General features: G+C 39.6%; 1 protein-coding gene across 2 annotated transcripts; it reads right to left on the bottom strand.

Moving 5' to 3' along the window:
• Positions 1-3269: 3269 nt before the first annotated feature.
• LOC148297227 (uncharacterized) lies at positions 3270-8587 on the bottom strand. Of its 2 annotated transcripts, XM_088247493.1 has the most exons (5): positions 8226-8587; positions 8051-8127; positions 7822-7881; positions 6303-7223; positions 3270-6154 (listed from the first exon to the last, which is right to left on the bottom strand). In XM_088247493.1, exon 5 carries the CDS (start codon positions 5966-5968, stop codon positions 3479-3481), a length of 2490 nt encoding a protein of 829 aa, XP_088103619.1. In that variant the 5' UTR covers positions 5969-6154; positions 6303-7223; positions 7822-7881; positions 8051-8127; positions 8226-8587; the 3' UTR covers positions 3270-3478. The 2 variants fall into 2 exon arrangements, with proteins under 2 accessions (XP_088103619.1, XP_088103618.1); XM_088247492.1 differs by lacking the exon at positions 7822-7881 and having other exon boundaries at positions 3270-7223.
• Between the last annotated feature and the right edge of the window lie 18327 nt (positions 8588-26914).

The raw sequence follows: 26914 nt of genomic DNA on the forward strand, positions 1-26914 counted from the left end.
ATATTCGGCTTCGTTGTTGGAAGTCCGGAATTGGAATCGGATGGCATATTCGATGGTTGTCTTGTCAGGGGCCTTGAGTACCAAGCCGGCTCCGCTGCCCTGTCGGTTGGACGAACCGTCCACGTAGAGAGTCCAAAGTGGAATTGACGGATTAAAGATTCCTTTGGTCGGGTGGGCGACTGGTACCGTCGAAGATGAATCGGAGGCGGCGTCCTTCGGAACTGGCCCCTCGGACGCGGTTAACTCAGAGATGAAATCGGCTACAGCCTGTCCCTTCTCGGCAGGACGAGGGTGGTAGCGGATGTCGAATTCGCCGAGCTCGATGGCCCATTTGACTAGCCGACCGGATGTCTCCGGTTTCTGGAGTATCTGGCGCAGAGGCTGATTGGTGAGGACGGTAACACTGTGAGCCTGAAAGTATGGCCGAAGCTTGCGTGCTGAAAGGACGAGAGCGTAGGCGAGTTTTTCGAGCTCGGGGTACCGAATCTCAGCGTCTTGCAAGGCATGGCTAATGTAGAAAATGGGGAGTTCGATGCCGTTCGGCTTGCGAATGAGCACAGAGCTAAGTGCCGTTGCCGAAACCGAGAGGTAGAGGATGAGTTCTTCGCCGGGGAGAGGAGTGGATAATAGGGGTGCTCTGCTCATGTAGGCCTTAAGATCTTGGAAGGCGCGATCGCATTCGGCAGTCCAGACAATCTGCCGTTTGCTTCCTTTGAGGGCTTTGAAGAATGGAGCGCACCGATCGGTAGCCTTGGAGATGAACCGGGCTAGAGCGGCAACACGCCCAGTCAGACTCTGAATATCCTTTTGTGTCTTCAGGACCTGCATGTCGAGTAATGCCTTGATTTTTTCAGGGTTGGCCTCGATTCCTCGTTGGCTGATCATGAAGCCGAGAAATTTGCCCGAGGAAACGCCGAAGGCACACTTGCTCGGGTTGAGGCGCATGTTGTACTTTTTTAAGACGCCGAACATGAGCGAAAGGTTGTGGAGATGAGAATCGGCCGTTCTGCTCTTGACCAGCATATCGTCCACATAGACTTCCATCGAGGTGCCAATGAGGTCGGAAAAAATTTTGTTGACCAATCGCTGGTATGTCGCCCCAGCGTTCTTCAGGCCGAACGGCATGACGTTGTAGCAGTAAAGTCCCTTGTCGGTGATGAATGCCGTGTGTTCGCGATCGGTAGGGCTCATGAATATCTGGTTGTAGCCTGAGTATGCATCCATGAAGCTGAGAAGTTCATGGCCTGCCGTGGCATCCACCATCTGATCGATTCGTGGCAGAGGAAAGCTGTCCTTTGGGCAAGCCTTGTTTAAATCGGTATAGTCCTGACACATTCTCCAGGCGCCGTTTGATTTTTTGACTAAAACCGAATTTGCCAGCCAAATTGGGTAAGTTACTTCCTGGATGAAGCCAATGGTCCTTAGTTTGTCCACTTCGAGCCTCATTGCTTCATACCGTTCGGCATCGTAGGCCCGCCGTTTCTGCCGGATGGGTTTGAAAGTGGGGCAGATGCTGAGCTTGTGACTGATGACGCTCGGGGCGATACCGGGCATATCGTCGTATGACCATGCAAAGACTTCTGCATTGGTGCGCAGGAAGGTGATAAAATCGGCCCTTAGTGCCGGACTCAAGGTTGTACCGATTCGAACTTGTCTGTCCGGTTGTGCTTCGAAGAGGGTGACTGATTCTAAATCTTCGGCGGGCTGCGCTTGTGGGGTTACAGCCTCATCTCGGGGGTCATCCGGTTTGTCCGTTCCCCTGCCGTTCGGTACGCCCAAGCTGGTGGCGACCGAGTATGTTTCGCGAAGCGCAGCCCTTGCCGATTCCTTGGTTGCCGAAACGTAACACGTCCGTGCGCTTGATCGGTTCATAATTGTATATCATTTTGTACCCTTCTAGCTTATGATTTGGTTATGTTTTTGAGTTAAACTTGTGCTTTTAATCCTTTTTGTGTTTATCCTTCAGTTCATTGAGCTTTAGGTAATAATGATGGCTTTAGAGAGCATAATTCATGCAATCCATGCATGTTAGGGCCTAATTTGGATGAATGGATGAAGAGCTTAAAGACAAACTCAATTTTGGCTACAGTCCCCTGCCAGCCCAGTTTCGTAGGTCATATTGCAAGCTTTGTTTCAGCAACCTACATAGCTCGGATGAGGCTACATTCTTCATGAAAGTTGTTCCAATGGGTGTGTAATATAACATATCCAAAATTCAGCCCCATTGGATAAATATGGAGTCTGTTACCTAGCAAACACAGAGCCATGCTCAGGATGGATTTTATCAGCGCGCAAAATGAGTTAGCAATTTGTTTTGGCCTTAACTTCCTCCTCCGACCTTGGATTGGCCCAAATGATATATGGATGGAAAGAAGACATTCTGAACTTCAAGTTTGAGTGCTTAAAGTCTTAATTTGCTTAAGGGAAGCCCAATTCGTAAGCCCTTGAAGTTGCTGGTCATGCTGACCTCAGGATGAGCTATTATTTCTGGTTGGAAGCTTGGTCATGGTGACATGAAGATGAGCTAGGGCTGCTGGTGGGATTTATTAGTGAAGTGCATCAACCATTTCAGATTTTATAATGGAAGTGTTGTATGCATTAGTGAAGTGCATCAACCATTTCAGATTTTATAAAACAAGTGTTGTATGCATTAGCCATACTTAATTCAGATTTTCAGCTTCCTTAGGCCTATATATAGTGAGGTTTCCCAAGCTTGTAAACACACCCCAAGGGGGGGAGCTCTCAAACACTTCTCTAGAGCTCCCTTCCCTTCTCTCCCTCAAATTCTCTTAATTTTGCTTTCTAGTTCTCAATTCTAGCTTTCCTTTTGCTTCTTAGTTGTAGTTTATTTTTCTTTGTAATGTAAATTCTTTTCTTAAGTTTTCAAGTTGAATTAGTTTCCAAGTTTCAATTATGGTTTTTGTTCTTATTCATTATGCTTATAAGTTAATATGCTAGTTTGAATGATTGATCACCATTTAGGCTTGCATGTTAGCTATCTTGGTTTGAATTAAGAGTAGACACCATGCTTTAATTCGAATTGAACTATGAATAGGAAGAGTATGTATGGACATTCGACAACAGGGATTAGATACATGCTTGGTTGTTTAAATTGTTCTTCTATGCTTAATGGGTTCCTAATGCTTAATTTTAGGTTAGACAACAAATGATCAAATTAGGGAATTAGGAACACAAGGTTATGACCAAACACCATGGCTTAATCATACTTTAGCTAGAATCAATCCGTTAATCTAATTGAACTTGGGAACTTATTTGCTTGAGTTATTTCTTCCTTGTTTTATTTATTTCCCTTCTTTTTCATTTCTGTTTTGTGTAGGGAAAATGAATTGAATCATTCAATCACCAATCCTCGTGGGATCGACCTCGCACTTACATACGCTATACTACCGAACGGCTCGTGCACTTGCGAGTATCACAAGTTGAGGATGCAGCTGAATCCATTTTGGTGCAGCTGTATCTACGCAACAGCGCTCAATTGGTCCCCTCGTACTTGGCCGACGCCAGCGTGTGTGGGGAACTTGAGGAGGAGCATGTGTGGTGACAGCATGGCCTTCATTTTTGTGAGCGCCGTCCTGCCGATGATAGCGTTGTATGCCGTTGGGCAGTCGACCACCAGAAAATGAGTGTAGAGGACCGTTCGTCTGGGGATGGTTCCGACGGCGAATGGGAGCTGGACACTGCCGATCGGTTCAACCACGTCGCCAGAGAAGCTCAGGAGAGGGGTGATATCCTTGTTCAGATGCCGAGGGTCCACGCCGAGGGCGCTGAAAGCGTCGGCGAATAGCACATTGACTGAACTACCGGTGTCGATGAGGATTCGGCCTACGTCGAAATCCGAGATATCGGCCCGTATGATCATAGGATCGGAGTGGGGGAAGATGATGCCTCGCTCCTCTTCCTCATAAAAGGTGATGGGTTCCCAACCGTTTCGTTGAATTTTGTCATTGCGCCCTCCCGCTACGCTGAGGATCTGTGGATGCCGAACGGCACGAACGTAGTTTTTTACGGATCGGTTGCTGGCTTCGGCAATGGGCGCTCCTCCACTGATCATATTGATCTGCCGATTCAATGAGTTATCCGTTGCTGGCTTGGTGTTTAAATACTGATCCAGCTTTCCGTCGTTGATGAGGCGTTCAACAATTTTGCGCAGCGCGATGCATGATTCCGTATCGTGGCCGTTGTATTGGTGGTACCGACAGAAGACACCGGTGTCCTTTTCGCTCTGGCGAGGGAGTTTCCGATTGTTCGGCTTCATTATCATATCCCCTTCGGTCAGGAGAACATGCTCATAGGTGGTGTTGAGCAAAGTGAAGATTTCGTCTGGCCGATTCCCCTTGTGGTTGCCCTTCTTGTTGTTGTCCTGCCGATCCCGGAAATTGTCCTTCCGCTTATTTCGCTGAGTGGAAAAAGCAGGGACAGGGGGTGCCGTTCGGTAGGGGGCCTGGTTTGCCGATCGATCGACCGGGAATCGGTCGTAGTTTTGCGTTGGAGGCTGATCGGTCGACGCCGTTTTGTTTATTAGGGTCGAAGCTGATCCCTTGGAGTTGAAGTGCTCAGCCTTGGCGTGGATAGCCGCCTGTTTCATTAATTCGGAGTAGGTGGTCCAGTTGCTGCTGTGGACCAAATAACGAAACTGAGACGACCGAAGGCCGCTTTTGAAGGCACCGAAGGCCGCCCTGTCGTCAGTTTCCGGACATCGGGAGTACTCATGGCTGAACCTAGCCGCATATTCCCTCAACGGCTCATCGTCTTGCTGCCGAACGGTATATAGATCATCGGCGGAATATAGGCGATCGGTTTGAATCATAAAATGGTTGAGGAAGGTTTGCTTCAACTGATTAAAATTGTCAACCGTGTCTGGCTCCATCCGGTAGAACCAATTCAGAGCGGCTCCGGTCAGGGTGGAGGGGAATAGCAAACATTGGCCTTCGTCCGTCAGTCCTTTGCAACCCAGGGCTGATTGGAAGGTATGAATATGGGTAACGGGATCTTCCACCCCCGAATAGAACGATATGCGGAGTGCTTGGACCTCCTTCTCGTGTCTGAATGTCCGGATTCGATTGGTGAACGGCCCTGGCTGTACCGTTCCCCATGTTGGTGTCCGAGCCTGGTCTTGCTCCTTCTCGATGCGATTCATCTTCTGTAGGAGGAGACGAATAGTCGGATCGGTAGATGGAAGATCGTCACCAAAGGGTTCGACCGCTCGGTTCCCTGTGCGTTGGTCAGTATTGTGACCTCGCCTTCCTTGGTCTGCCGTTCGGCTGGGGCTTCTCTCGTAATTTCCTTTTCGCCGATCGTTGTCTTGGTTTGATCGGTGGCTGTGGCGTCGTGCAGAGGGCCCTGCTGATGAGATTGTGGTTCCTGGGGATGTTGGAACATAATCTGATTCGTCCGTCTCTTCCAGGCCGATCGCACCGTACCTCTGGCGTAGGGGGGATTTTGGTCCAAGTACCTCCAGGCGTGGATCGTCTAGCTTCGCCCGGACCTGGATGGGCGATGACTGCCGTTCCCTGCGCCGATCGTTGATCCTCTCGTGGCAATCAGAATAAACGCGATATTCGGGATGGCGTTCCTTCGGAGTGGGCACGAACAGTCTTCGGGAGACAGTTGGTCCGTTCGCGGCCTGCTGCTTCCCTCTATCCTGGAAAGTGGGCTTTCGTACACTTTTAAACGATTTCTCCTGCCGAAGCTGTGTGGTTGGTTCCCGATCGTTCTGCAACTGGACGGAGAGTGTTTGTTGTTGATGCAGTTGCCTCTGGGTGTCATCCAGTTTGGAGGCGAGAACATTGTTGTGCTCCTGCATTCTTGCCATATCCTGCTGTAGGGTCTCCATGCGAGCCTCCAGGGTGGTCGGTCGAGCAGGTGTCTGAAGCAAGGGAGTTGGATTTGGCTCGCCAACGAGGCCGAGGATGGGGCCATCGGTAGGGAGGGCCGAAGATGGATTCATTTTTTGGTCTCAGAGTTCTTTGTTTTGAGATATGGGTTGATCGATAAGCGATTCCCACAGACGGCGCCAATCTGTTGGCGCTAAATCTTGAACAGATAGAGATGAGTGCAACTTACAAATGGGATGGACGATCGAGAGATCGATTGAATATTGGATGCCGATCCTTCCTGTCCTTGGATGCTGATCCTGAATAGAAAGAAGTCGAGACTCGTAAGGTCTATGGAACCGGTGTGGAACCAGCCTAAGACCCTCCGATGCTGAAGTAAGTTTGTTGTTTTTAGAGCTCTTGCTGTTGACCATATAGAAGTATAAAAGTCAAGCTGAAAAGTCTTACCCCTGTATTGTAGTGGAGGGGCCTATTTATAGAGGGCATTTAGTATGCTCTTAGTACTCATTTCCGATGTGGGACTCGTGGGAGGGCCCTAGGAGGTTGACACGAGTATTTAGATATTTCTGGCGGGTGCTTCGAGGCTGATTCTGTAGAATCGGTATGGAATACCGATTGTAGGCTGTGTTGGGCCTGCAGCGGCTGTTCGTGGCTTTGAGGCAATGCCATCGGTGGCCGATGCCGATTGTCCGAGGCCTTGGGTACTTGGGCGAGTTTATGAGATCCACGTGTCGTTGCACGAGTGGAGGGTCAGATATGGTACAAACACAAATCACCCATTAAACTTATCACAACATGTCAAAGAGAAAGAGGAACTCTAATTTCAGGTAAAATACAGCCGCACAAATTAAGAAAAAAAAAAGAGTAAAATAAATGATTCTTAGCACGCAATACCTAAATATTTGGCAAACAAATGCAACCCTTAGCACCACAAAGTCAAGAAAGGAAAGTACCAGTGTTAGTGTAAAAAAAGAGAGGGGTGGGGGGGAAATCACCTCAAAAAGTGCAATAATCTCAGTAATGACAGTAATCTCAGCAATATGGTTCACTTATCTTATCCATTTCTAACACGCTAGACATGATTATCAACATTGGTACTATACTCATTCTAATTGGATAACAACTTCACAATACTAAGCACTGAATTATTGTGGTTTATACACCAAAATGCAGAAATCAAGCGGAATTTACTTCTGAAGCAGTAACTAAGGAAAAGCTTACACACCTAGCTGCAACTAAGGAAAGCAGACATGAAAATCGAAACCATATTTCATGAGCTCAACCACCACCCAAGCATTGGCCAATACTCAACCAATTAAACCAAAGCATTTGATAAAGTAGCAATTTTAAAGCGAAAACCAAACGGAACTACAGCATTGAAAAAGAATTATATCATATAGTATTCTAAGACAAAACTACAACACTGAAGCATAAAAATGAACATCAATGTCAAGTTGTCAGAGAAAAATCAGAAAAGGAAAAATCTCAGACAAGAAAGCTAATAATCCATTGTTGTGTTGCACAGATATGTTACAAGATATGCAAAACAATACGACGATATGACAAAAGATTAGCATATACAGGGATAAGACAATAAAGAAATATATAGTTAAATATTAATTGTTTATTTTTTTCTTTAACATTTGAAACTAGCACTCAGATCTCGCTTTTATAGAAACAATTCCAAACAATCCATTTTTTTCCAAAAAAAATTACCCTCTCCCCTTTGTTCTTGGAAAAGAAAATACAAAATAACCCCTCATGTATCCCTTGCATATCCATCATGTATCCATGTAGTCAACTAAATACGAATTTTGAGTATCTGATGCATTTTGAGACATACCGTGGATCAAGAAAGAGAACCAAAAACAAAAAAACAGAGAGAGAGAGAGATCAACTGAGATTAAAATATACATGATATAGCTGCAGTATTAGTAAGACTCAACTAAGATTATCTGAACCCCACCTTAAAATTCACGAACCACAAACCATCTCTCATCTCTGTTCGAGAAATTAAAGCCTGAGACTGAGAAAGGGGACTGACCAAAGTTCTTATGAAAGAAATGCACTCCAGAAAATAAAAATATATGAATAGACAACCAGCATAATCCAAACAGAGCAACAACTCATAATCAAATTGAAACAATATAATAGGTAAATCATAAAGAACATAAAAAAGAAAAGAAATTTCAGACCAACTGTTGCAGAGGCCTTCGCGGCTTTGGAGGTTTTGTTGCAGAAGGAGCAAGCTTAGGGTTTCGGTGGGTTTGATCTGAAAGAGATGGAGATCGATGAGAAAGTACAAGTAAAAGGATACTAGGGATTTGAAATAGAAAAAGCCCCAAATCTCTTATTGAAACTCTCACTTACCACGACGGCCTGACGAGATGGCGAGCTCAGAAACCTTGAGTAAAGTCGCAGTGGAGAGCAGACGACGTTATCGATCACGACCTGCAAAGCAAAAGAAGCGAATGGTCAAGAGAGAGACGCATAGCAGAAAGAGAAAGACAGATGAAGAGAGAGATCTGTGACGACGAGGGAGGAAGAGAGATGAGGAAAATTCAGAGTTCGTTCAAGAGAGTTGAGAGAGCGCTGCGAGAAGTAGAGGAGGGAATGTTTTCGAGTTGGGAGGAAATCTGAAAATTAGGTCGAGAGCGAACTCACTTAAGGAGCCTAGCGTGTTTTAAAAGACGACCTTTGTAATTTACAAACGTCGTCTTTTAAAACACAACTCTATTTTAGTGGTGTCTAAAATGGTATATCACGACGCTTTTGTAAAACCGTCATCTTTTAAAATACAACGACGGTTTTAAACTACACGGTCGTCTATTTTGTGTCGTGGTTTTACAATTTTGTAGTAGTGTCATTTCCGTTTTGGTAAGAAAACGCAGACATCGCAAGCTCTTTGTCTATCTGCCGAAAACACCCAAAATCTCAAGCCTTAATCATTTCTTTATGCTTATTTTCTCTTAGCTCCCACGCCACAAGCCTCTCATGTCGAGCCTAATAGTATCTTGATTCACCAAATCAAACTATCATGCCAAGCATGTGCAATATCAATACACTATCTCCAACTCTTCGTCTAACTGCTGGAAACATCAGCACAAAACACCCAGCTGCTGGAAGAAGAACAAAGTACTCCCCTGGGACTTGCTTCTCCCTCGGGATGCTTTGGGCCTAATTCTCGCTAACTCAGAAAAATGGGCAACGAATGCTTGATTTACCACTCTATAGCGGCCCAAGAATCAACAAGCCCGGACAAACCTTTCGACGGAGAAAGACCCTCACACATGGTAGCCAAATCAGTTTACTAGTTTTATTTACTTGCAAGCTGTTGAGGCCCAAAAAATCCACGGCTTGGCCCAAATGAATTCCCGGCCCAGCGCAATACCTTATTGAGAAAAAACCCGACTTGGAGCACACAAAAGTCCGCAATGCACGAGTCACACTCCACGTGCCATGCCAAATAAATAATCCGCCATGCTATGAATCAAGATTAAGATTATAATGTGCATTAGCTCTGCAAATCCATGCTAATTATCTCATCAAGCATAATAATAAAAGTATGCCAAGCGATATGCCATGCCAAGCAGGAAATCATTATTACACACCCAACCACGCTACAAGCCTAAGTGGGCCCAAGCCACTCGAATGCCCGGGGCTTGCTTGAGTGGGTTGTGGTATGGATGGTAATAAGTTGTCATGAGACCCATTGATGGACCAAGAAATGGAAGTTCCGGGTCGCTTGGGAGCCTCGGAATTCATGCACATTTCTTAGGCCCAAAAACATGGGTAAGTACAAGAGAGAAAATATCCCAACCAAAATGGCCCACTAAAATTAACCAAAATAGTACATTACCTTAGTGAAAAAATAGTCTATTACCTTGGATAGCCCACGAAGCCCAAATGTTGATGCACTTAGCCCACTTATTGGATAACTTGGCTTTCCTTATTAAAAAGCCCATACAAATTGAATAAAGGGAGTCCAAGGCCCTCAGCACTTGGTTGAAGCAGAAAACCACAAAGGGGCTAGGAGGATCACATGTGCAGAATTGCTGGAAGGCTCCAGCGCAGGCAAGGGAACAAGTTCCAAGCTGAAATATCCGAAGGACCAAGGGATAGTGGTGTGAAGGGGAAGATGCCATCCTTTGAACCAGCATACATACCCGTTTCCTTTCTCCATCAGATCTGGCCATGGAAAGAAGAGGAAAAGGGAGAAAAGAGATATCTGAAAATAGGCATTCTTCAGAGGCAGCCGCGGGAAAGGGGGCCTTAAGCTCCCAAAATCCCTGATTTTATGCAAAGGAGCAGAGTAAATTTCACCACAAGAAGATGATTGAAAGGATGAGGAGAGAAAGGAAGGGAAAAGCTTGGCAAAATAGGAGGGAAGTCATTAGGGTTTCTTGAAAACAGATGACTTCCAGCAGCTATAAATAGGGCCTCTTCCACCCAACGAGAATCATCCACAACCAGATAGCAAGCTTCCTCTCTTACTTCAAAACCCAGCAATTTTCATGCTTAGTTCATCTCCTCCCTCAGCTTTCCCCTTTGTCATGCTATTCTGACATTTGACAGAGTCACTGTCGAGCTGCCGGAAATAGCGCCCAAGCCATCTTTTCCTTTCCTTCCCTCATTCCCAACCAAACCTCTCTTCAAAATCCCTTTTCTTAATACCCATATTTCCCCAGGAACACTTAATTTTCTCTTTAGTACTAAACTCATGGCAACTAAGCTCCCATGCCACAAATTTCTCATGCCAAGCTAAGATTCTATCTGTAAACACCAAGAAATTATCTGTAATTTGTTGCTATTTTCATTGGTGAAGGTAACCAAGGAGTTTCTTAAGGCCTCACTACCCTTTTGAGACATCCTTGGGACTTGATCTTCGAACTCAGACACAAGGGGACACTGGCATCAGATTGCTCCTTGCAGCAGCCCATCCCACTTGCTGCTACCAGAAGAAAAAGTCCCCTACACAAGCTGTTGAGATATCAATGAAATAAATGGTTGAGTCATTTAACCCATCAGTACGTGTCCTCATGGTATCCCTTCTTATCTTACTTTGACTTGGAGTGAAAGAAAAATTACTTGGGCATTAAGATAAAAGGTGTTGATCTTTAAAGATTGAAGTTATCTCATAAACATAGCTACCACCCTCAGTATCCTGTAAATACAACATTTGGTTCTTTAAATCACATTTCCCTTTTTAGTAAAGCGTAGAGGCAATAGAACAAAGAGAGAGAGAGAGAGAGAGAGAGAGAGAGAGAGAGAGAGAGAGAGAGAGAGAGAGAGAGAGAGAGAGTGAGTGAGTGAGACTGAGTTTGTGAATGCGGTGGAGAATTGGGAATAGTCTTACATTTCTTGCAAAAGCATTAATGTCAAGGTAGGGGGTTTCTTCGGGGGCCTTTTACGGGAATTGATTTAATTAAATTTCGTGAGCACTATATTATGCTTGATATTATAATGGATGTTCTTGATGTTATATAATATTCTTGATGTGGGGTGTTTACGTGTTGTTAACTATTTGATTAATGTTGGCATGAATGATTACATTGTTTTTAGATATAAGAGATATGTGAAAGATATAATTATGTCATGTCATGGAAATTGGTTGGAGTTCTTGGGTTGAGAAAATAATTATGGAAAATAGGGTAATGGAAATATTCTTTTGTGTAGTTGAGTCTAACTCTTGGCAAGTACCTGATCTCATGGATCCCACAGTGTTGGTTTTAAAACATTTTTAAGAAGTTCATTTGAATATTAAACATGCATTTAATCAAATTAATCGCAGCGGAAGAATATGGTGGTTGTTTAAATTCAAAAACAAAACTTCTTCCAAGTATCTTAAGCCATGAACATTGATATGTTTTTCATAAATGAAAATTCAAGAGAAAGGATAAGATCTAATTACCCTTGAAGCAATTATATGAACCAAGTTGTGTTTTGGTCTTCTCTTGATGATTTTCCTTTGTTGATCTCCTCTTGATCTTTCTCCTCCTTGTGAGCCACAAAAGTATATGGCCTCTAAGTCTCCACACCAATGAAACCTTGAGATGAGAAGAGGTATCTTGAGAATACAAGGATGCTAGTACAAGATTCTCAAGATTGGTTTCAATCTAAACCCCTTTGAAAGAAGATTGTGTTTCACTCTTGAAAAACTCACAACTATCTCTCTTTGATCTCCCAAACCTCTTTGGTTGATGTTGGATTGTGTTTGTGTGTCAAATGAGCTTATAGAAACAATTCCCATACACATGCACTTAACCATTTTCGGCCAAACCTCATTGGGCTTCCAAAATTGGGCCTTATGACACTTAAACCATAATATTTAGGTGTCTTAAGCCCTTGGGCTTGATACCCAACCATTTGGGCTTCCCTCTAACTATTATCGAGGCCCAAATGTATTTTTACACGTAGTAAATCATCCACATCAAATCAATCAAATTGATTTCCTCATTCTCATTTGTATTACTCAAAGTTAACCATTTAAGGTGTGCGATCCATTAGGTTCTAATTTAGCAAGGCAGTGGGAAAACATTAGAACTCTTTCTAACCAACTGGAATTAAAACCCCTTTTTAATTCTTCCTTTATTTTGGATTGATCACAATCAGTCCTAGGACTTCCACAAGCCAAGAGTGACATCTAGCAATATATCATGGCTACCCAAGCTAATTAGAATAGATGAAGAACCTATTCAGTTGGAATTGCAATGCAATACGGTCCTTCTCTTATACAATGTTTCCAATCATATTGTTAGGGTACGGATTGATAATGTCAAACCCCTAATATGATTAAACTCATATGATTCAATAGAACACAATTAAAAACCACTTTCTAAATCATGTTCAAGTACTTCGGCCGAAGATTCACTGAATCATATCTTGAAACATTCTCCTTTCTTTATCAAGGTAGAGATTCCTTATTGTACATTCACATGCCTCTATGATGAATTAAGAGATCCCAATAACACATAAGGAAAATCTTTTACGACTTGCCTTTGTGAGCTATCAAAGATCAATAACGCATCACAAGACAACCATGATGCCTCAGGTCTAAGGACTAATTTGCATTATTGCAACTATGAGTTCTCGTTTGACATATAGATAAATACTCCATACGAGAACTCCGGTTGATCGCGTTCAGTGTACTCATTCACTAATGAGCACCCACATACTTGTATTAGTGTCAACTACACAAATGGTTTGAGACCAACCATCCTCATCATTGAGCATACATAGTATGTGCCAATCTTGACGGTTTATCAATGCCCATTTGATAACCTTATGATTAGGAACATTTTGGGATACTACAGTTAGAGATTAAAGGTCTCCCGAATCTAAACTTCTTTAGATTACTTTATCTCTTATTTAGTACACCCTGGACTTTTGTTTCTTTACACGACATAAAAGATAACAAAATAATATTGCCCTTTATTTATCATATACGAAATGTATTCTAAGGAGATTACATCAAATGTATTGGCTCTTAGGGCACATTTCTAACAATCTCCCACTTGCACTAGAGCCATTTAGCCATGTATCTAATACCCATTTTCTCTGTATGTCTATCCAGTTGTGACTGTGACATAGGCTTAGTGAGTGGATCTGCTACGTTGTCTGCTGATGCAACCTTTAGGATGCACACATCACCATTCGAAATGAGTTCTCGAATCTTGTGGAATTTTCTTTCAATGTGTTTGGATCTCTGATGAGACCTTGGTTCCTTGGCTTGAGCTATCGCCCCATTATTGTCACAGTACAAAGGCACTGGTGACATTATGGTTGGAACCACATTTAGTTCGGTAATGAACTTTTTCATCCAAACAGCTTCCTTTGCCGCTTCTGAGGCAGCAATGTACTCAGCTTCAGTGGTGGAGTCAGCCGTAACACTTTGTTTACAGCTTCTCCAACTAACAGCGCCTCCATTCAGAATGAAGACATACCCAGATGTGGATTTACGATCATCAACATCAGATGCGAAATCAGAATCGGTAAACGCTTCCACTTGTAACTCTGATGTTCCTCCATAAATAAGGAACATATCCTTAGTTCTTCGTAAGTATTTAAGGATACACTTAACGGCTCCCCAATGATCTAATCCTGGGTTTGACTGATATCTACTTGTTATACTAACAGCATAACTGATATCCGGTCTTGTACAAACCATGGCATACATGAGACTCCCTATTGCTGATGCATAAGGGATTTTACTCATCTGCTGTATATCTTCAGGAGTTTTCGGACACATGTTCTTAGAAAGGTGAAGTCCATGTCTAACTGGAAGTAACCCTTTCTTAGATTGTTCCATATGAAATCTCTTTAGCACCTTATCTATATACAATGATTGAGATAATCCAATTATTCTCTGAGATCTATCACGATAAATCTTTATACCAAGTATATAAGATGCCTCCCCTAAATCTTTCATTGCGAATGATTTAGTGAGCCACAGCTTCACTGAAGATAGCATTCCTATATCGTTTCCAATAATCAGTATGTCATCTACATACAACACTAGGAATACTACCGAACTCCCACTGACCTTTTTGTACACACATTGGTCATCCATGTTTTGCATGAAGTCAAACGATTTGACAACTTCATCAAAGCGGATGTTCCAACTCCTAGAAGCTTGCTTCAACCCATAAATGGATTTATGTAGCTTGCATACCTTATGCTTATCAGCTGTAGAAATGAAGCCTTCAGGTTGATCCATGTATAGTTCTTCCTGAAGGTGGCCATTAAGAAAAGCCGTCTTCACATCCATTTGCCAAATCTCATAATCATGGTATGCAGCTATTGCAAGCAAAATCCGAATAGACTTTGTCATAGCAACAGGAGAGAAGGTTTCTTCATAGTCAATCCCTTCTCTCTGCTTGTAGCCCTTTGCTACTAGCCTTGCCTTGTAGGTTTCTATTTTCCCATCTGAGCCTATCTTCCTCTTAAAGATCCATTTATTTCCTATTGGTACAATACCAGGAGGCGGATCAACTAGAGTCCAGACTTGGTTGGTATACATAGAATCCATTTCGGATTTCATGGCTCCAAGCCATTTCTGTGAGTCAATGTCTGACATTGCCTCATTGTAGTTCGAAGGGTCTTCAATATCCTTACAATCACTTAGGAGATTTAACTCTCCTTCGTTTTCATGAAGGAAACCGTAATACCTCTCAGGCATTCTTCTAACCCTACTTGAACTACGCGGAGTTTGTGTCATATCAGTTTGTGGATCTGGGATTGCATTCAGTTCAGTGTTGATTTCTAGCTCTTTGGACAATTCCTTGAGTTCTATCTCATGTCCCCTTTTCCCATCAAGAGCGTATTCTCTTTCCAGGAAGGTAGCTGACCTTGCGACGAACACCTTTTGCTCGTCGATGTGATAGAAGTAATATCCCATAGTTTCCTTGGGATACCCGATAAATCTACACTTCACTGACCTTGCATCTAGTTTATCCACATCTTGTCTTTTGACATATGCTGGACAACCCCAAATCTTGATATAACCAAGACTTGGTTTCTTCCCAAACCACATTTCGTATGGAGTTTGTGGAACAGATTTGGAAGGCACTCTATTTAACAAATGAATTGCTGTTTCAAGTGCATATCCCCAAAAGGATATAGGTAAATCAGTATAGCTCATCATGGAACGAACCATATCCATTAAGGTTCGATTTCTCTTTTCAGAAACCCCATTATGTTGTGGAGTCCCTGGTGGAGTCCATTGTGATAAGATGCCATGTTCCTTGAGGTAATCAAGAAACTCTGTGCTTAAGTATTCACCTCCTCGATCAGATCTAAGGATTTTAATACTCTTGCCTGTTTGGTTTTCAACTTCATTTCTGAATTCCTGAAACTTTTCAAAAGATTCAGACTTATGCTTCATTAAGTATAAGTACCCGAACCGTGAATGATCATCAGTAAAGGTAATGAAGTATGAATAACCTCCCCTTGCGTTTGTAGACAAAGGTCCACAAACATCTGTGTGGATTAACCCCAACAACTCTGTAACTCTTTCTCCTTTTCCTGTAAAAGGAGACTTGGTCATTTTACCTTGTAGACAAGATTCACAAGTAGGCATAGGAGCAGGGTCTAAAGATCCAAGGCATCCATCTTTTGCCATCCGGTGAATCCTATCTTGGCCAATGTGTCCAAGTTTGAGGTGCCACAATTTAGTTGAGTTATCCACTTCTCTAGGCCTTTTAGGTCTAGGTGCATCTTTATCTATACAGTTAATACTACCATTCATTTCTAAATGAAAAAGACCATCAATCAAATTTGCATAAGCAATAATTCGATTATTATGTGAAATAGAACAAAGTAGTTTGTCAAACAAAACAACAAATCCGTCTCTTAAAAGCATAGAGACAGATATTAAGTTCTTTACACAACCAGAAATGAAATAACAATTATTCAAATTCAGGGTCTCCCCGGAAGGTAGATTGAGACGATAGGTGCCTACAGCTTTGGCAGCTACCTTAGTGCCATTACCCACAGTTAGCACCATTTCTCCTTTTCCGAGTCTTCTACTTCCTACTAGTCCCTGCACACAATTGCAAATATGTTGACTAGCTCCTGAATCAACTATCCAGGTAGAAGTATTAACTGTAAAAACTGATTCAAGAACAAGAGTGTTACCTTCCGAAGGCTTGTTCTTTAAGCTTGCGAGGTAATCCTTGCAATTTCTCTTCCAATGTCCATCCTTTCCACAGTGAAAGCAAGTTCCTTTCGGTTCCTTGCCTTTCTTTGTTATTTTTCTTTCCTTGGGTTTTAGAAAACCTTTCTTCTTCTTTCCCTTATCCTTACCTTTCGGTTTGGATTTGGAAGAGGAGGAAGAACTCTTTTCAAACACCGCAACTGTCCCTTTCAGCCCTTTATCCTTTGAGATATTCTTTTCAGCTACTATAGCCATATTGAGTAGCTCAGATAAAGAACTTTCCATCTTTCCCATATTATAGTTCATAACAAATTGGGAAAAATCTGATGAGAGGGACGAAAGAAAAAAATCTTGTTGAACTTCAGCATTAAATGGACAATCCAATTTTTCTAATTTCTCAAGTAATGATATTATCTTGAGACCATGCTGATTAACCGGAGTCCCTCTTGTCATCTTTGTATTGACAAGTTCACATATTGTATTGAATCGCAAGCTACGAGTAGCTTCACCATAAAGCTCATTAAGGTGAAGCAATATGGAAGCATAATCTTCCATATCTTCATGTTGTTTTAGTAGCTCATCATTCATGGATGCTAGTAAGTAACATTTACCTCTACTATCATCCTTGACATGCTTCTCATAAGCAGTTATTTCTTCCTGAGTAGCTTCTTCGTCAGGAGCAATATGTGGTGGGGCTAGTGTCAACACATAATCAATCTCATCCATTTTAAGGACAAGTTTCATTTTGCGAAGCCAACCCGGATAGTTCGTGCCATCAAGGATGTAATTGTTAAGTATCGATGAGATTGGGTTTTTAACGGCCATTTGAAAAATTCTGCAACAACGTAAACAAATTTTAGTTTAGATTAATCTTCTACCAAAAACTTAGGGTCTTTAAGTCATGATGGTAGCTCCCACTATTTTTGGCAAATTTCATATCCCTCTTGAAATCCGAGAGTTTCCGTTGAAACTCTTAGTGGGGATGGGAGTCTCATTTTCATATAGTTTTCCTCAACCTAACAGTTTGTTGGATTGCTATCTTACTAATGAGAGGATACTCTTATCCAATCACATCATTCATGTGAATACCCATCACTATGGCCTCTAGAGAACTAGACCTCAACCTAACAGTTTGTTGGTTTCGTTCGTCTTAGTTAAGTTATTCCCACCATGCTTGTGGGTATAGGGTTTCAAGCATGACCTCAACCTAACGATTTGTTGGCCACACTCGTTATCTATCCGCACTACATCAAGTATGTGTAATAGGCTTCCCTTGGATGGTTAAAAGTACTGGATGTTGCCTCACTGAGGTACAACAAAGTGTAAATGTGCCACCCAATAAGAGACTACCACGGTGGAAGGCCACAAAATAGCATTCAAAATGCCATTTCGCTTATCAACTTAATATTGCTTTGAGGGTAGTTGAATTGGTCTCATTTTAATCCAATTTTAATCCTGTTAAAATTACCTATCTAATCTCATTAAATGGTTCCCAATGCAACATATTAGTAGCACATAATACTCCCACTAAATATTTTAGAAACCATTTGCTTAAGATAGCGAGAATACATGGTGCTACTAATTGGTTAATTATTGTCATTACCGAACATTCAAATTGCATTGGGCTTATAGGATGATTATGGACTTTCTTGTTGATCCAACACGAGCCACCATGTTGGATCATGGTCTTGGAAGGTGATTCATTTTAATTACGCGCGCATAAAAATAAATTAGGCATGAAAGCCATTTCAATATTACATAGCCAAATAAATTAGGCATGAAAGCCATTTCAATATTACATAGCCAATCAAAAATGAATACATATCCAATAAGCGGCCAATCACATAGCTCAATTGTTTGGTCTAAGTCCATAACCATCCTTTAATTATTTAAACGCTTTAAACAATTAAACTAGCAATGTAAATACATGCTCTTGGGTTGCATACATATGTGGGTTTAATTCAAGTGGTAACCATATTCAAAATAAATTTACCATGGAGTGAAAACGTTTTACTACAATAGCAAAAGTAATTGTGTAAATCTTTTGGACATAGTTACACTTATCATATATAGTAATTAGTTCCAAAACCATTCAACAATTAATAATGGATCCAAAGTTGATCCACTAGGGAGTGGGGTTAAAGCATACATTTGTATAATACAAAGTGGTGATCATGATTATTCCAACAAGGTGAATAATCATGAATGTGACTAGGTAGGCCAACCACACTCACCAAAGTAATCAAAAATAATTTTAGTGTGGTAGGAAAATAATTAGTGATATGAATAAATTGATCAACTTTTGCATTTTATATCAAATCACCAACATTTATACCTAGAAAGCCCCACACACTCACCAAAGTAATCTTATTCATTTTAGTGGTGGGTAAAAGTTTATTAAGTGGAAACAATTTTTGAAAAACTTTTAATTTTATAATAAAACACCATCATCATCTTTTGACCTATTTTGGTGGAAAATTCCACTAAACACAATCATCAAAATTAGCCACCTAACTTATGGATCAAAAAGATCCCATAACAAGAACATCAAGAACACCAAGAACATGCATATGAACTTATATGAATGTTCATGCTATTTCCGGAAAAATCCATATTCCATTTTAACCATCTCATGCTCTTAATATCATATATTTCATGAAGTTAAAATCATGGGGGTTTTAATGCAACTATGCTCTAATGTTCATACATACATATATGCATTCAAAGAGAGCATCAATCATCAAAACACAAATCCGGAAATTCAAAATCCCAAACAACCCCTTTCACTCCATTTGATTTTTATTCAATCAAATCAAAATAAATCAAGTATAACTATTATACTTTTAAATGAATTCACAACCCACATATGCATCTCTAAACCCTAGAAACATATCAAGTTCATGACCTATGGCTCTGATACCAATTGTTGGTTTTAAAACATTTTTAAGAAGTTCATTTGAATATTAAACATGCATTTAATCAAATTAATCGCAGCGGAAGAATATGGTGGTTGTTTAAATTCAAAAACAAAACTTCTTCCAAGTATCTTAAGCCATGAACATTGATATGTTTTTCATAAATGAAAATTCAAGAGAAAGGATAAGATCTAATTACCCTTGAAGCAATTATATGAACCAAGTTGTGTTTTGGTCTTCTCTTGATGATTTTCCTTTGTTGATCTCCTCTTGATCTTTCTCCTCCTTGTGAGCCACAAAAGTATATGGCCTCTAAGTCTCCACACCAATGAAACCTTGAGATGAGAAGAGGTATCTTGAGAATACAAGGATGCTAGTACAAGATTCTCAAGATTGGTTTCAATCTAAACCCCTTTGAAAGAAGATTGTGTTTCACTCTTGAAAAACTCACAACTATCTCTCTTTGATCTCCCAAACCTCTTTGGTTGATGTTGGATTGTGTTTGTGTGTCAAATGAGCTTATAGAAACAATTCCCATACACATGCACTTAACCATTTTCGGCCAAACCCCATTGGGCTTCCAAAATTGGGCCTTATGACACTTAAACCATAATATTTAGGTGTCTTAAGCCCTTGGGCTTGATACCCAACCATTTGGGCTTCCCTCTAACTATTATCGAGGCCCAAATGTATTTTTACACGTAGTAAATCATCCACATCAAATCAATCAAATTGATTTCCTCATTCTCATTTGTATTACTCAAAGTTAACCATTTAAGGTGTGCGATCCATTAGGTTCTAATTTAGCAAGGCAGTGGGAAAACATTAGAACTCTTTCTAACCAACTGGAATTAAAACCCCTTTTTAATTCTTCCTTTATTTTGGATTGATCACAATCAGTCCTAGGACTTCCATAAGCCAAGAGTGACATCTAGCAATATATCATGGCTACCCAAGCTAATTAGAATAGATTAAGAACCTATTCAGTTGGAATTGCAATGCAATACGGTCCTTCTCTTATACAATGTTTCCAATCATATTGTTAGGGTACGGATTGATAATGTCAAACCCCTAATATGATTAAACTCATATGATTCAATAGAACACAATTAAAAACCACTTTCTAAATCATGTTCAAGTACTTCGGCCGAAGATTCACTGAATCATATCTTGAAACATTCTCCTTTCTTTATCAAGGTAGAGATTCCTTATTGTACATTCACATGCCTCTATGATGAATTAAGAGATCCCAATAACACATAAGGAAAATCTTTTACGACTTGCCTTTGTGAGCTATCAAAGATCAATAACGCATCACAAGACAACCATGATGCCTCAGGTCTAAGGACTAATTTGCATTATTGCAACTATGAGTTCTCGTTTGACATATAGATAAATACTCCATACGAGAACTCCGGTTGATCGCGTTCAGTGTACTCATTCACTAATGAGCACCCACATACTTGTATTAGTGTCAACTACACAAATGGTTTGAGACCAACCATCCTCATCATTGAGCATACATAGTATGTGCCAATCTTGACGGTTTATCAATGCCCATTTGATAACCTTATGATTAGGAACATTTTGGGATACTACAGTTAGAGATTAAAGGTCTCCCGAATCTAAACTTCTTTAGATTACTTTATCTCTTATTTAGTACACCCTGGACTTTTGTTTCTTTACACGACATAAAAGATAACAAAATAATATTGCCCTTTATTTATCATATACGAAATGTATTCTAAGGAGATTACATCAAATGTATTGGCTCTTAGGGCACATTTCTAACACACAGTGCACATGGTTTTTATTGGGTGATGCGGGACTAGCGACAAGGAGTTAGACAAGATGACAAATAAAAGGGGGAATTATGGGATGATTGAGATGAGGGGGTTAGTTCATATAAATAGGCATTCTGGACCAAGTGGTATAAGCATGGTATGTGACATGTAGGTCTGCTTGTCCAGTTATATGAATTAAAAAGAGTAGATGAAGAACATTCATGCATTATTATTATTGATATGATAATTGACTAAGTGATTGCATGTCACTTAATTTAGTTATATCAATTTACCATGAAAAGTTTATGTCCCTACTGAGTTGTGATTTCGCTCACCCCCTAATAGATTTTATAGGTACCAAACCTGAAATCTAGGATTAATTTGAGATGAAGTTGGCATGTCTATAGCCTTTTTTTTGTACATAACTTGTGGTTGAATAATGAGCTACTCTTTTAGTGAACTCTTGAGTAATTCTAATATGTAAAATATTTTAATGGTGTAAGATTGTGAATCTTGTTGTTTCCGCTAAAAATTTTATGTGAAATATTCATTTATTTATTTAAGTGTTCCTCACATTTTAATTATAGTTTTTCTTAAACTCTATAATTAAAGTGTGAATCATGTCTTAATCCAAGTTTTCATTGACCCTTGAGCTGGGGCGTGACATGTATGATGATCACTACCCTCACTACTACAAAAAATGAAATAGACGACGGGGATCCACCGTCGTTGTAATGCTTTGAAATCCGTCGTTAAATCGACCGCCGTCTATTTGGGTGTCAAACTACGACGGCTTTTCACCGTCGTTGTTTATCTGTAAAGACAATGGTTTTTAAAGAAAATCGTCGTTGTTTAAAGGTAAAGATCGTTAATTATAGGATGAAATACGACGGTTTTAAAAACCGTCGTGTATTGTATGTAAAGATGACGGTTTTTTATGAAAACTATCATCTTTACATACAATAGACGACCATTTTTATTAAAAAAAACAGTCATCTTGACTTCACAATAGATGACCCTTTTTTTAAAAAACCGTCATCTTTACATATAATAGACGACCCTTTTTTTAAAAAAAAAACGTCATCTTTACCTATAATAGACGACCTTTTTTATAAAAACCGTCGTTAATTATCTGTAAAGATCATGATTTATTATAAAAACCGTCATCTAATAAGTTCCCAAATTGCTACATTTTAGTTCTTTTTGATTTCCTATGATGCTATACAACGATTTTAACTAGAAAACCAACCATAATGCTTTATTAATGAATATATACACTCAAAAATAGTTTCTTTCATAAAACTTGAAGATTCAATAGTTATTACATAGTTAACCAATCTTTATTCTACAACAAACATAATTCCTAACAAGACCTACGTACTCCTAATCCAAGCCTTCCTCATCCAAACATACAAATGATGCACAACTGAAGTCTCCTCCATCATCCCTGTAAATAAATCAAAATGACAAAGAGAGAAAAAAAAAAGCTAAGATTATAAACATAAAAAATTAGGTGGAAGAGAAATTTTACCATTGGACCAGATTTCCATAGAAAACTTGTAAAATGAGCATAAAAAAGACCATCAAGAACCTACAAAAGAAAAAATATATAAATAAAATGATAGTGAAACGAGAAGGTAACAAATTTTCAACAACAAAAAAACATACGACTCACATAGAAAACCTGCAAAAGAAAAAGTTATAAATCTACAAGCTTCCTCCTCATCTCCTGATAATAAAATCAGAAAATCTAAAAAGAAACCAGAAATATAAAAAAATATATGTAAACAAACCAGACAAATCAAGAGAGACAGAAAATTTGAAATCAGGGAGACAAAGAACATACTAGAAACGCAAAGAGACTAATCCAGAATTCACTAGCAAGATATAGAAGGGTATTGAGAGATTAGGTGACTTTCAAATCAAACCTTTCAACCAGCTTTGATTCTCAAATACAGAACCTCCCTCTACATCTTATGGATCTGCGAAAATCTCTCAACTCTTTCATTGATATCGATTTTTTGATGATTTTGTAGAGAGTTTCATGAGGGTGTTTAAGAGAGTGCAGGAGGGTTTCAAGGAGGGAGAGATAAGGTTTTCAGAGACGGGAGAAAATCTGAAAATTTGTCGAGCGCGAATTCACTTAAGTAGCCTTTTTTTAGCGTGTTTTAAAAGACGACGCTTGTTAATGAGAGATAAGGTTTTTAAAGACGGGTGAAAATTTGAAAATTTGTCGAGCGCGAATTCACTTAAGCGGCCATTTTTTAGCGTGTTTTAAAAGACGACGCTTTTAAAAAAAAACCGTCATCTTTACATATAATAGACGACCCTTTTTTAAAAAAAAAAACTGTCATCTTTACCTATAATACACGACCTTTTTTTATAAAAAGCGTCATCTTTGCATATAATAGACGACCCTTTTTTAAAAAAAACCGTCGTCTTTACATATAATAGACGACCGTTTTTTTATAAAAAGCGTCATCTTTACATGTAATAGACGACCCTTTTTTTAAAAAACCGCCATCTTTACTTCACAATAGACGACCATTTTTTACAAAAAAAGCGTCATCTTTACATATAATAGACGACCCTTTTTTAAAAAAAACCGTCATCTTTACTTCACAATAGACGACCCTTTTTTACAAAAAAAAACGTCATCTTTACATATAATAGACGACCCTTTTTTTAAAAAAACCGTCATCTTTACTTCACAATAGACGACTCTTTTTTATAAAAAAGCCTCATCTTTACATATAATAGACGACCCTTTTTATAAAAAAAGCATCATCTTTACTTCATAATAGACGACCCTTTAAAAAAAACCGTCATCTTTACTTCATAATAGACGACCCTTTTAAAAAAAAACCGTCATCTTTACATATAATAGACGACAGTTATTTCAAAACAACCATGTCTTTACCAAAAACAGGACACTTGATTTTTAAAAGACAACGCTTGTCATATCTGCTGTCGTCGTTTTTTGGTCAGATTTTAACTCTGAAGAAAACCTTTTTAATAAGACGACGCTTTTTTATTTGTGTGTGTCGTTATAAAAAAATATTCAATAGTACCTCCGTTTTTTAGTTGTTTAAGTCACTTATCCACGACGGTTTTTTTGTTACCGTCATCTTTTTAAACACAACGACGATTTTTTCTACTACCGTCGTCTTTTTCTGGTCGTCTTTTTCACTTTTTGTAGTAGTGCCTACATTTTCCATTCGAAATATGAGTTATGAAAAGATTCATCTAATGTTTTTCTATTACTATTGTATTTAATTATTTAATTAGTGATGTATTTGAAATTATTTGGTTACTAGATTTTTTTGTGTGTGTGTGTGTGTGTGTAAGATAATGTGGCTTTATTAATGGGGTTCGCTCAAGGAGATCATCCATATCAGTTGAATGAAGAGTATATGGTAGAAAGCATATGACACCCTATATTTTACCTAAATCGAAACGAACACATGAAATAAAGAAGTGTTGAAGTTTGATTTTGGTGTCCATTACTAATGGAGTTGAACTTGTACTCGACCCCCAAAATCAGGTTTTTTTCTTCTTTTCATTCACATGTCATTGTTGTAGCGATTTAAACTGCATGATACTATGTATTAATTTCTAGTTGGTTTCTTCTGGTACTCAAATTGGATAGTCCTTTCGAATTGGATTGCAAGTATATATATATTTGACTTGCAATATGTATATGTCAGAGTTTGAATACATGATCAAGAAATGATATAGGCCAACTCACCATTTGATTCCAAGTGTTTTGAAGCATCAAGTAAATTCTAGAAGTAATGAAACAAGTTGCAGTAGTAGTTAGATTTGTAGTGCATAATGTACAGTCAACTTGAAGAACAAAGAGAAGTTAAAAGCCTGCGTTTTTATTAGTTACGGTTTCTCTTTTCTATGTCTCGACACCGTTGAATAACGACTTAGTTAATAGCCCTGCAGATCATGACCACTCAAGGATGTTGTCCAAAGATGTAAATTGTGACCTAAGAGCACGATAAATAATACGATGAAGAATCCGAGAACCAACACATATAATTCAATGAATTTATTTATAAAAATATATTAGAATGCTCACCTCTCGATTAAAATGCTTTATATTCAATTTTTTTCCACCTTCTGTGTTCTATAAGACCTACTAACCTAGCTTCGAAGAAGATGATTGATCTTGGGAAACAAATTAATGGCTTATACTACTTGATCACAAAAGTGAACACTTACACTGCATCGTTTCCAACAACCTCGCTCACAAATCACGTAGCCACCTCTTCCGTTCACTAAACCCTCCACGGAAACCACACTTAGATACAGCTCTTCTAAGTCACTTTGCTATTTGAAATCAAGTCTAGGACAAGGTTTTCGTTTCTCTTCTTATAATGAATTACGTTTCAGAGGTTTTTGTGATTTTAGTTGGGCAAATTTTCTCATGACTGGAAGATCTACTTCAGGTTATTGTATTTTACTTGGGACTCACTCATAAGGGTGGGCATAATTTCTGGTCAATCCGATCGAACCATCCAACCCGATCACAGTGAATTGAGTTGGCCTAAAAATAAGTGGGTAAAAGTAAGCTTAATTTTGAGTTAATAAGACCGAACCGCTCAACCCGATCACAAAAGGTTTGGGTTGGGTTGACCTAATAATGAGCGAGTCTTGGATCCAAGAAATCATAAACCGCTATATATCGGATTGAGATTAAAACTGATCCAACCCAATCCATGCCCACCCGTACTCACTCATATCCTGGAATATTAAGAAACAAAAAACAATTTCTCGTTCATCTGCTGAAACAGAATATAGATCCATGGTTGCTGCTACTTATTAGTTAACTTGCTTGAGATTTCTTCGAAAAGATCTTCAGGTTACCAATCTTTGACTTGCATAGTTGTTTTGTGACAATCAAGTTAGCCTTCATATTGTCGCCAATCTAGTTTAGCATGAGCGCACAAAACACATTGAAGTTTATTGTCATGTGATTCAAAAAAAGATAGATTGTTGCCTCATTTGTCCTTCCTCATCCCAAGTGGTGGATCTGTTGACAAAACATTGGGAAGTCACGTCTTACACATCCTGCTAAGCAAGTTGGGCACTCTTGACATGATGACATCCATGCTTCAACTTGAGGGTGAGTGTTAAGATTTTGGTTTATGTTTAAAAGTTTTTTTTAGTTTCCTAGTATATTACAGTAGATTTGGAGTAGTTTGCAAGTTACCTAGTTTTCCTTGTAGAGCCTACAACCTCTGTATATATATACGAGGCCTTTTTGTCTTTATCAATATAACTGAGAATTATATTTCTCAATACACATATCAATTTGACAAAAAATATAAAGTACATTAGCACTTCAATCTTCAACCTGTTGTGAGATAGGTGTTTGGAGAAGAGTAGAAAAGTAAACCTCTCCATTCTTCAACCACTCATTTTGTTATTACTGACGGTAGCCCAGGGACGCATTTCATTTGTACTGAAGGAAGGGAGGAAACCCCAACTCTCAACAACAAAAATAGAAGATGGCGATGGGTAGATTTGGTGGAGGAAGGGAGGAACTGCCAACTCTCAGCCATGTCCAGCGATACTGTTTCTTTATTTCACTTAATGGTAATGCTATTTAGACACGCAAGATTAACCAAGTAGAGGATCCTGATCCTTTACGGTAATGCTTGGTTTTTCTCTGCTTGGATTTTCTTGACTTTTAAC

The sequence above is a fragment of the Prunus avium genome, chromosome 1 (genome assembly GCF_965620075.1).
Source record: "Prunus avium chromosome 1, drPruAviu1.hap1.1, whole genome shotgun sequence".
Taxonomy (NCBI): Eukaryota; Viridiplantae; Streptophyta; class Magnoliopsida; order Rosales; family Rosaceae; genus Prunus; species Prunus avium.

Coding starts and splice junctions, on each gene's coding strand:
- LOC148297227 (XM_088247492.1), bottom strand. CDS start 5,968: ATGAATCCATCTTCGGCCCTCCCTACCGATGGCCCCATCCTCGGCCTC.